The sequence below is a fragment of the Hipposideros armiger genome, unplaced genomic scaffold (assembly GCF_001890085.2).
Source record: "Hipposideros armiger isolate ML-2016 unplaced genomic scaffold, ASM189008v1 scaffold_37, whole genome shotgun sequence".
Lineage (NCBI taxonomy): Eukaryota > Metazoa > Chordata > Mammalia > Chiroptera > Hipposideridae > Hipposideros > Hipposideros armiger.
In genome coordinates this window covers 2,413,074-2,424,618 of record NW_017731387.1, presented here as the reverse complement: position 1 = coordinate 2,424,618, position 11,545 = coordinate 2,413,074, and the positions used below count along the sequence as shown (strand labels likewise).

At 37.0% G+C, this 11,545-nt stretch overlaps 1 protein-coding gene across 1 annotated transcript in view; it reads left to right on the top strand.

The window, feature by feature from the left end:
• Nucleotides 1–11,545, top strand: part of DENND1B (DENN domain containing 1B) — a 192,702-nt gene that overhangs the window by 75,154 nt on the left and 106,003 nt on the right. The window contains exons 5-6 of the mRNA XM_019637992.1: nucleotides 1,739–1,788; nucleotides 3,741–3,860. Of these exons, the coding sequence (XP_019493537.1) occupies nucleotides 1,739–1,788; nucleotides 3,741–3,860 (170 nt within the window). The remainder of the gene's footprint in view (nucleotides 1–1,738; nucleotides 1,789–3,740; nucleotides 3,861–11,545) is intronic.

Sequence of the window (11,545 nt, the reverse complement as noted above, 5' to 3'; positions counted from 1 at the left end):
GGGGGGGGGAATGGAGCCACTAACTGGGAAACCTTCTTGATTCGAGTCTTAGAATTGATGGGAAATACACAGCTAGTTTGGGTGTATTTAGAAGCAGGCAATGGTTTTTGAATGTATATAGTTACTGTCCCAGGAATTACGTGAACACCTTTGCGGGGTGGGGTTATCTAAATAGCGCTCCTACGGGTAGGAAGCTTGGAAACCTTGGCTTCACCTCTTTGAGCACAAGCCAGGGATTAGCAATGGTCAAATGAACTGTTCTCCGTTGTCATGAACTGTTCTCAGTTTAAGTAGGTGAAATTATTTCAAGTTTAGCAGGTCTTCTGATTACATTTAGCAAAATATTGTCAGTAGTAAAATAGCCTTTTCTAAATCTGGGCCTGTGCTCACCCTTTCAGAGGCACGTGTTCATAAGCAAATCGGGGTGCCCTGCCTTGGAGACAGACCCGTGGCTTTTTCCGTGACGCTTTTCTTTCTGCCTCAGTGACTTATGGCTCTTGAAGCCTTCTTCAGTGTCAGCATTACAATTTTACAAGCTTTTCTTTTTAATCGATACCTTACTGCAGCCTACATTTTAAAAGAACGTGAGATATTCTGCTTTAAAACACTACTATGTTTCTGACTACAGTTTAAATGTTTAGATATTGGCGATTTCTCCGGATGTAAGGTTTATTGGTAAAGAGGGAGTAGGTGAGGTATTTTTCTTGGGGGTGGGGTGGGGGACTGCTGCATGTATTATCGGCTCTCTTTTTAATAGGCAACATCCTCAGAAATCTCTGCTTGGTCTTGTAAAATAACCAGGCTTTGAACTTGTGTGATGTTATCTTCAACTCTAACGTTTAAGTTTAGGTTTGGAGTTAATCTCAGGTTGTTTTTCATGTAGTATAAAATAGATCTTTTTCTATTTTTTGCCAAGTGGCTGACAATTATTTGCATTTTGTTATGATTATTAATGTGTTTTTTCTAAATTTCTAAAAGCTTTGAAAATTGTTTTGTAATGACTGTAAAATCACTGCAGGTTTCAAAATCAATCAGGTTATTTTCTATGCTGAATGAAAACATTGATTTTTTTATGTTAGTCAGTTTTTTGAATGAAAGTGCACAGAATAGAAGCTGTGTTGTTTTAAACGTAAAGGCTAATTTTTAGATACACATTTAAGAGTTTTATGTGAGATATATCTTATTGTTCCTGTTGTTGAATTTACCAAGAGCTGAGTCACAGAAATGTGTTTCTTTAGCTACAGAAAGTCTCTTTTTAAACCCTTTTGCTGGGGGACACGCAGAGTTGTTATACCTCTCAGTAATTCCTTCTGTTGCCAGCTTCACTCCCTTTCTCTGCCTGCATTTTAATTGAAACAACATTTATATTTTTGAGCCAGAATCTGTCAGAAATCCCTGTGGCTAGTCTGTGGGACCAGTAGCAGCAGACGTAGCTTCCCCATATGGTGCGGTGCTTCTGTAAAATCCATATGGCCCTGTTGAAGGGGTCCCCGCGGGGATGTGAAGGGCGTTGACACCCTTCAGGCCAGGCCTCCCCCTCGGGGGGCTTCCCTGGCATTGTCAGTGCAATCTGCCAAAGCACACACTTAATTCCCTTTTAATAATCAATTATTTCAGTCTCGGAACCTCTGCTATTTTTCTTAAGAAAAAAACCTCTTTTTTTCCCTTAGGAGAAAAAAAGTTCTAACAGCATCTTTATAAATATTCTAAAGCCTTTTTTAAACATTTGCCTTTGCAGGAAGTACTACAGAGCGTGCCAAGGTTCTGTTTTCCCTTTGACGTTGAAAGGTACAGTATAAGTCATCGTTAAAATCACTTCACCAACCTTAGTGAGTGAGCACTTTGAAACTATTACGCGTTTTGTTTTTTTAATAAAATGAAATGTACTTTTCTTCACTGCTTCCAACAAAAAGGACAGGAGGCTCCAAATTAAATAGTATTTGGAATGAAGGAGCCTTTTAAATCATTACATCTTTTGTTTTGTCCACTGTGGCCAGTTAGAAGCCTTCAGGTCCCATTTCTCCCCTTTGTTCTGCAGATACATGTTGTAAGCACTAGCAGAAGAAAAACACGACTACATCCTTGATCAGAACCTTAGAACTGTGTCTTTTAGAATTAGCTGTATATATCCTGCTTTCCATCTCACTTCACCCTAATTGAAAAGACCATATCTGTGTGATATTGTAAAACTGATGGCTACTTGTCCCCCAAGAATAGCTTTATAGAAATGGTATAATATTCTGGAGGGCGACCGGGAAACTCTCCTGGCAGTTTTGAAAAATCTCATTATGTTTGTATTTTACTGAATAAATACTGAATGAATAGAGTATTACCTGTGTGCAGCTGGAATGTCACAGAATATCCAGCCCTTTGAACATAAGAACAGATCATTTATTTTTTCCCATGTGATTTTCGCACCCTATTATCAGTTTTTTTAAGGGGATGGTATGAGGGGATTTTAAAAGAACATTTATTTTACGAAAATATTTTGCTAAAGTGAAGATTGGTAAAAATCTAAATTTTATAATATTAAAGGTAATATTCTGAGTGATGGGCTAATTGAAATGAGTAAGTATAGCTGGTGAGCGATACCCCTGGTTTACCTCCTTTTGGGGGAATCGGTCGAGCCTCTAAAAGTTGCAGTTAAAGTAACAGCAAAGGTGAAAAAGAAAGACCTGCTAGAAAAATGTACTGTGAACACTGGACACCAGAGAGCACATCAGGCGCTAAAGGTTTAGACGTTTGTATACATTTTGAAAAAACTGCCCACTGAAAAGTGTACTTAAATGTCCAGCATTTGAAATGCAATATTTTTTTGCAACTGAAAACAATTTATAGTATTGGCTCACTAGTAGTAAAGAACCTTATTTCGTCTTACGTAATTCCTGTGGCTATTTCAAACCCAAAATTCAGGTGTCAAAGATGTTTTATTTCAAGACAAGGAAGTAGACGTTGACTTATGGTTGTCCGATAGCAAGACCTAGCCAGTGACTGGAAATATACTTATATATTTTAAATAGGAATAAAGATTCAATGTAATGATTTGTATTGTGCCTTACTTACACTGCACTGTGACACCTATTATGGTGGTATGACACTTAGCTCAAAATTAGCTAAGATTCTTGGGAGTAAGCTTTTTTTGTAGAAATTGTATTCTTTTCTTCTACTTGGAAGTGTATTCTCAGTGTACAGGCAGCTCAGGAGAGAATGCTAAAGAAATACCACTAGTAATTTGTATGGTACTTTACTGGGTGAGAATGACAACAGAAGAAGCTATTAAACAGAGTTGGTGGTGGCTTCCATTAGAGTCTGAAACAACTTGGTTTGCTCTCTAAGCTGCCTTAGGAAGCATCAGGAAGAGAGGCCAGAATTGAGCAGGCTCAGTCATCACGTCTCGCTTCTCACTTCCACAGTTTAATAGCTCTTTTTCAGAATTTATAAAATATTTACAAGTACTTTAGGCATGTGAAAACTCATGGTAAAATTCCGAATGATTCCCTAGTAAGGGATTACTATGCGCTGAATTGCTCGGCTTGTAAGGTGTTCCAGCGTGTTTTGGTATTTGACTCACGATTCAGTTCACACATTTCACACTCAGTTTGAGAGCAAAGTTCAACTTTAAGAACCAACTGATTGCAAAGGAGAAACCAATGCCCCGTATAAATATATTCTTTCTTTTGTGTTTCTTTACAAAAATTCTTAGACACAGATTTACGTTTTTGAACATTACTATGTTTTAGGGTGTCTCAAAATCAAGTCGGACAGCACTTTACCTTTGTACTGACAGACATGGAAAGTAAACAGAGATTTGGATTCTGCAGACTCACATCAGGAGGCCAAATGTGCTTATGCATCCTCAGGTGAGCATTTGTCCGACCAGATAATTGGACGCTCAGGCGCGTAACTGTCTTTCTTTGCACTTTGTTATGCTTAGATGCTCAAAAAGAGGCATATAATTGTTTTCCTCAAATCCAAGTAAGTCGAAAAGTAATTTTATTTACTTGCTACATACAACATCAATTAGGTTTAAAGATTTACCAGTCACAGTAGAATTTTTCTTGAAAGAGTTGGCTCTTTTAAAGATTAATTTTTGTGGGTTTATTTTTGAAAAATTAAACATTAAGATAGGAGTTCAGATAATGTGTGTCTCACAGGTTGAATGGGATGCAAAAATCTTAAATTAATATGTGCTTTTTTCTACCACTGACCCCAAGCTTGGGCTATGGAGGTGAGTGGATGCTTTAGGGCAAAGGTTGCAGACTCGAGCACCTGGGCAGAAGTGTTCAGAAGTGTTCATTTGTCCACTTGTTGTTCTAAAAATTTTAGAAGGTGTTCTTAACTTTATACATTTTAGTGAAATTTTGCATAAAATTCACGTTTCTAATTGTTTTTGCTGAGCGGGGACATTTGCTAGTTTGGGTCCTGCACTGCGCAGCAGCAGCCGCAACTAAGCAGCAGAGTTGTTAGTTGGGTCATGAGCCTGCTGTTTCCCACCAGGTTCTACCTGCCCCAGGTCACTCACTCACGTCACTTGACTCTGTGGAAAGCTGGAGTGTGTGTCCTGTCTGTACACCTAGGCTCTCAATTGCAGGCTGGTGAGAAGGAAGGACCTGAAGGTTCGCTCCCCTTTACTAAGTCCCAATGAATTAGAAATGCGGCCCATAAACCATTCTGTAAAAATAGGATTCTTCACTGTGGCTGTAATGTGGATATTGGTCAAGCTGGACTCTATGGAAATGTTTGTAGGAAAAGAAAACGTTTAATAATTGAAATATTTCAAAGAAAACTTGACTATGGAATCGACGTCTCCTCTGTTCGCTTGCTCTGGCTACGTTTTATCATTCTCTGAGGTTAGGTTGTACATTGACTCAGACGTTTGTTAGAGTTGGAGAAAGTTTCTTCAATCTTTAGTAAAAAATGTTGAACTGTTTTATAAGTAATAGAATGTGGCTGTGTCTCCATTCTGTCTTAGACATAACTTTTTCATCTGGATAAACAATTGTGTTTAAATCTATGTTTTACCCAAAAGAGTATTGTGCTTCAAACTATAGCTGGAGTCTTCTTGTTTGATTCCAGTTGGTTGGGCAGCGGGCCAGGGAGTGCCAGTGTGTAAAGTGGGTAGGGAGAGCTTTTATTGTTGTGGTTCATGCTAGATTCAAAAGCTAGAGTTTAAAGGGGATCTAACCTTATGCATGCTGCCCAAGACAGGTAGGTTTGCCCTAACAGAAAGGCCAGCACTGTCCGTGCTTTCTGGTTTTTCTCTATGAATTTTTAAATCTTTTCATTAAAAAAATCAAATTTACCGAAAAGTTTCCAGACCAGTACAGTGAACTCTTGTGCACACATCACGCAGCTTCACAGTCTCTCTCCCTCCCCTTCCCCTCCTTCAGTGTACATGCAAACATACAGTACAATATTCCTGAGAGCTCTGAGCTAGAAAATGTGCACGCACACACTGTTTTAAAGCTACTTTTCTCCATTCCTGGATGATGCTATTATAACGCTTGAAAGTAATTTGGGATTACCTTCACGGTCATAGCTAAAAAATTTGCACATAATGCTATAAAAACCAGGTGTTCTTTTTCTCCTGGATTTATGCTCTTATAAGACTTAAAAGTAAGTATATTTGATTTCTATTTGTTTTGTTCACTTTTTAGAAGAAATAGGAGAATTTAGCTTTATTTACTATAAAAGTTGATATTTAATTTTGAATTTTCAACCACTGTTGTATGCTTCGGCTCTGTGACATGTCACCTTAGTTTAATGAGATTTCAAAAATATCCTAAGGTATCGCTAGTTTAAAATGTGCCATTGTTTATATTGCGAATTGCTTTCCAGTGCTAGCAAAAATGCAAGAAATAACTTCTTTTCCTGGTTTGATTAACATCATTTTACAACTATAAAATTGTCGCCAACGGTTCAAAATGAAATCCCCTAATAAGGGAGACAGATTGATGTTCGGGGCCTTTGTAGTCGCCCGGCCGGGGCCCCTTTAACTCATACCACACTTGAAGCTTTCACACTCTTCCTTTGGGCAAATCCCTTAGAAGCAGAATGTTTCAATTTTACACATTTTGTGTCAATTTTCCAGACAGAAAAACAGCCTCTAGACATTAGACGTTTTGCTACGGAAAGGCAGTTTCCTTAGTTTTATTTGATTACTATAAGTTAGGCTCCTGCTGATCACTCAGACTGTTAGTGGTTACCTGACTAGTTGACAAAAAACATTTCCTTTCCTTTATTTAACCTTTGACTTTTGAATGTAAAAGTTTTATCAGCTCTGAGTGGAAGCACAAGTGTGGGGGAAGTCGTCTTACTACCACAAAATGGACTCATGACTTTATATGTGCATCTGTCTTTTGCCTTATGTCTTTATGAAAAATTAAGGAAATAACCTAAGTAACCTTTGAAGGACCATATTTATATATGTTCACAAGACTACAAGAGTCGGTTATTCTTTGTTAAAGAAATTATGTTTTCAGTTTTATAAAATTCAAGTAAAATACCTTGTTCAGTCAATATAATATGTTGAATATATATATTTTTAAACTTCCTAGGATTTTTGTGGTTGGTTGTAAGAAGCAGATTTTGACTGTCTTTGGGGCTGTAAAATTTACTGGAAAAATATTTTAACTTATTGATAATCAATTTGTATACATTAGTTAAAAATTAATTGCTTTGCACATATATTGTTTGAAAATTATCTAAGAAACCACAAAAATAAAAACATGAGACTAGCGTTTATTACCTGAGCAAGGTGAGCTTGTATAGTTTATAATATGTATTTTATATATGTGTGTGCATATATATGTGTGTGTGTGTGTGTGTGTGTGTGTGTGTGTGTGTGTGTGTGTGTGTGTATATATATATATATATATATATATATATACTATTTTAGGCACACACTTTGTCATTAAAGTTTGCAATAGAATTTTGTTAAAGTATTTGAATTGTTGGCCACTGTGTGTACCTCAGGTCATTTTTTTTTTGTCGTATAAAAAGTGAGCAGTCTTCCTGTTGAGTGATTGCTCCGTGGCGGGGTTATGAATTCAGGTACCTACAGGGACCAGGTAGGGGACTCCAGTGAGGTAAGCGGGGTAGGTGTTGGACAATAGAAAGTTGGGGTGAGTGTAGTGACCCCAGTAGTACATGCAACAGTCAAAGACAGAAGCCTTCACACAGCTCTAGGTGTTTGTTGCAAAGTGGAAAATATGTGACCAGTATGGCCAGTTCTTTTGATTTTTTTAAAAAACAGATTTTCAAGTGAGTTATCGCATATTTAGAAGTTGGCAAACTTATTTAGTTAACCACAATGGTGTGTTGACCAAACCACATCTGTTCTTGGGCTCGATAGAGTCGCATATAGCCGTTGGCACCCTCTGCTGTCTGTGCTGCTGGCTATTTGCAACAGGAAGTAGCCTGCATCCTGGACACTTTTAGGAGCAGGACTAGGTTACAGAGTAGTTCTGCTTTGAGGTAAGTGATGCTTTTATTTAAAAAGGTGAATGATATGGACTCTTACAAAGGAGCTAGCTGTTTCCAAGAACTGGTCCACGTCCCCAGAGCCCACACTGCATCCCTGAACTCAGTTCTTTGTGCTGATGGTACTTATAGGTGTGTCAAGTGGTGCTGTTGTGGACATTTGAGAGTCTGTCCCATTATCTCTCATGAACAAATTATGTACAGAGGAAAATGTTGGCTAGATCATAGATAATGCAGTCTTCTTATTGGCTAAAATACTTCGATTGTTGATAAATAGATTTATGTCATTTTGGGAGGGATCTTGTACCATGTTACAGGCCGTATTCTTTTCAAAATTTTTTTCCAGTGATGAACATAGAAGCAGTACTACAATCTACAATTGCAAGGAATTACTAGTATTTTAGATGAAAGAATCAAATTAAACAAATCTTTATCTGCTGAGAAATTTGCCAATATGAACAAAATATCATTCAAAAGGCATAAAGATAGTGCTGTGAACATTAGTTAAACAAATTTTGGAAGATAGAATTTGCTTCAGTGGATAGAAATTGCAAGTAGGATGATTTCAGATTAAACCAGAATGAACTTTGTCACCGTTGATTTCGCTGCCTGAAAAACGTCTGGTCATTGGACATGCCTATGAAAAGGCTGGATGTTATAAAATGTGCCTGATGGGGTGATGGGCTGTCTGCGTGGACGTCTGAGCATGTATTGCTCAGTCCGCTGGATCAGTTCTAATCCGGGGCTTGCCATTTGGTAGCTTTGTGACCCTGGATAAGTTGCTTTACATTAGTTTAGTCAAATGTACATCATAGCATTATTATAAGAATTAAATGAGGTAACATATAGAAAGTTCCTAGCATATTTTCATACATGAAGTTAGTGCTTAAGAAGTTTTATTCTCCACCCTTCCAATTATTTTAACATGTAGAGTCTCTGATACTTAGCTTCTACACTCTACTCCCTAGATGGGCATAGAGTCATACCACCCAGCCAGAAATAACAAAGCAAGATGGAGCCTTAGAGACGACTCTGAGAGAGAACCCAGAAGTGTAAACCTTGTTGTAATAGATTAAAAAAATATGATGTTAGTCTGATTTTTGGATGAAGTCACATTCGAGGGGGCTGTAAGAAACACGGTGTCCAGCAGTGCTCTGAACCTAACAGAACCATGTGTTGAGTTTCATAATCAGGATGAACACAAGAACAAAATGCAGCGTGCCCTGTGTGACGCGCAACATGACCCAGTACTGGGATGAAATTCAGTAAAAGTTAGTATTCTTGGAGAGTATAAAAAATAGTAATAGGTAGAAACCAAAATACCTAGCACAAATGTTAAATTTTGAAAAGTATTTTTTGGTATTTTCAAACCTTAAATATTAATTAATTATTGAATCAATAAAATTTGTTTCATTTTCAAAAAACAGGTAAGTAATCTTACAGATAAATTGCACTTATCTGTATGAATTAGCTTCTTAATGAAAAATTGGATTTCGGTTCATCTTCACAATTTGAAAGGAAATTGAAAGGGGAAGACGACCAATGGCAAATAATGTAAAGATGAGAAAACTGGGGCGTTTAATGTTTAAGGTATTGGGTCTAGAAAAGGAAAAGATCATCTCACTTTGTAATAACCTGTGATTATGATATTTGTTACATTTTTAAAAATAGTGAACCAGGAAAGAATTGATGTTAAATAAGGTTTTACATTATTTGAGTAAGATGAAAATGACAATGTAAGGATTAACAGGTAGACATACAACAACCTAAAATCAATAAATTTGGCTTTATCTAAACATTTTTGAGAACAGGATAGAAACAGACTAGCATGTTCCTTTCATAGATGACGTCTCATCTTATTTGAATATATAGATCTGAACACACATCACATTGAAGTTTTCTGGGAATAGCAATTTCTTCACACCATTAAAAGTTGAAATGTCTTAGCATAATAATCTTAAGATCCATCCATGTTGTCACAAATGGCACTATTTCACCTTTTCTTATGGCAGAATAGTATCCCATTGTGTAAATATACCATATCTTCTTTATCCAATCATCTATTGAAGAACACTTTGGCTGTTTCCATGTTTTGGCCACCGTAAATAAAGCTGCAGTGAGCATTGAAGCACATATGTCTTTACAGAAAAATGTTTACAGATTTTTTCGGTAGGTACCCAGGAGAGGGATTGCTGGTTCATATACTTAATTTTTTAAAAAAAGATTTAATGAGGGAATGGGGCAAGGGGAATAGTGTTGGGGAATTGAGGAAGGGGAACAGCCAAGTTGTTGTCCTTTAATCTCAGTTGTGGGGGGCACAGCTCGCTCAGCTCCATGTCCAGTTTCCATGCAGCTTGCGGCTGCTTAGCTCAGTGTGCCATGTTCAATTTTAGTTGCGGGTGGGCATAGCCACCATTCTATGCAGGAGTCCAACTGGAAACCTGTTGCTAACAGCACACGCTCTAACCACAGAGCCATCCTGCCGCCTGTTGGCAGCTCAGCTCAGGCGCAGCGTCACTGGCCCATGTGGGAATCGAACCGGCAACCCTGTTGCTCAGAGCTCACACTCTTGAGCGAGCTCTTAATCAACTGAGCTACTCGTCTGGCCCTCCAGTCATTTTTAAAAAGACATTTTTGTTCCTTTTGTCCCTCTGTTCTTTTTTGGAGAGCTACTATTAGTCAACATGAAAGTTGAGATTGAAGCCCTGATATTTTAATATTTACTCTCTTATTATCCATTGGTTTGTATCTTTATTCTAGTTCCTAGGAGATATTCCTGGTTGAGTTTCTAAGCTTCCTATTGATTTTAATTTTTTTTCAGCTTTTATATTTTGAATTTCTGAGAGTTCTTTCTTGTCTGATAATTTGTACTTTTAATTTCTTTTTTAGATTTCATTTTATTTAATAGCATCCTGTTCTTTACTCAACTTCTAAGAACATTAATGATAACTTTTGCAGTTCTCATCTGTTGTTTGTCTTGTCTATGTTTCCTTAAATTTCCTTCTGCATTTGTACTGATGTTTATATTTCCTCAAAGACCCAGTGGTTGGACTGTTAATTTATATTTAAGATACAGGCACTAAACTGAATTAGGAACATTTATGTGCGGTGGTGGGTTTTAGTCCAAGAAAATAAAACTTGGAGGTATTTTTTTTCCTTTGAGAGATTCCCGGATCAGTGTTTCAGGATTCTGTGGGGGCAAATCTACTGGCTACTGGTCATTTTCTGTTTGGTTGACACTTAGGTTTTGGTTTCCTCTCTTCTGCTAAGTCAGTTATCATTCTTTGTTTGCTTTCCATCTTTACAGAACCATTCACCCGTGTTGCTCTCTTTTGCTCTTTTTTTCCATTTCTCTTGTCCTCGTTAATTTATATCCCTTTTATTCATTTACTGTTATTTTAGTGGCATTTCCAAAGGGCATAGGTAAATACATGTATTCAGTATGTAAGACTTAACCAGAAGTTTGTAGATATTTTAAAATATTGTAGCCATCTTTTTTATCAGTACTTAGTATTTGTAATCATGTTAAAGAAACCTGTAACCTTCTGCTGAGTAAAAATTACTATAGTTTACCTGACTATTCTTCTATTATGACTTTAAGTTACAACTGATTGAAAACACATCATTCATAGTCATTAATAAATCAGACATCATATGAAAAAGTGCAGATCGTTTTTTTTCTAAGCTCTGTTCCTTGATTTTTAAAAATTTTAAACCTGTTTCAAATGTACTCTTGTCAATATACAATTATGTAGGAAAAGCATCACACTATTTTCTTTAAAAAAATAGCCTGTTGTAGTAATTCTTTGAAGAAAAAAATTTGTATTTGTTAATTGATAATTAACTACACTGGTATGTTTTGTGTTTGACTATTCTTCCATATGGAAAAGCACACTTTTGTTTGTTTGTTTGTTTGTTTGTTTTAAAGATTTTTATTGGGGAATTGGGGGAAGGGGAACAGACAAGTTGCTTTCGTTTTGTTCTTCAGTCTAGTTGTGGAGGACGTTGCTTCACTGGCCCAAGTTGGCACCATCATTGCGCTCTTCCTGGGCGAGGCAGATCA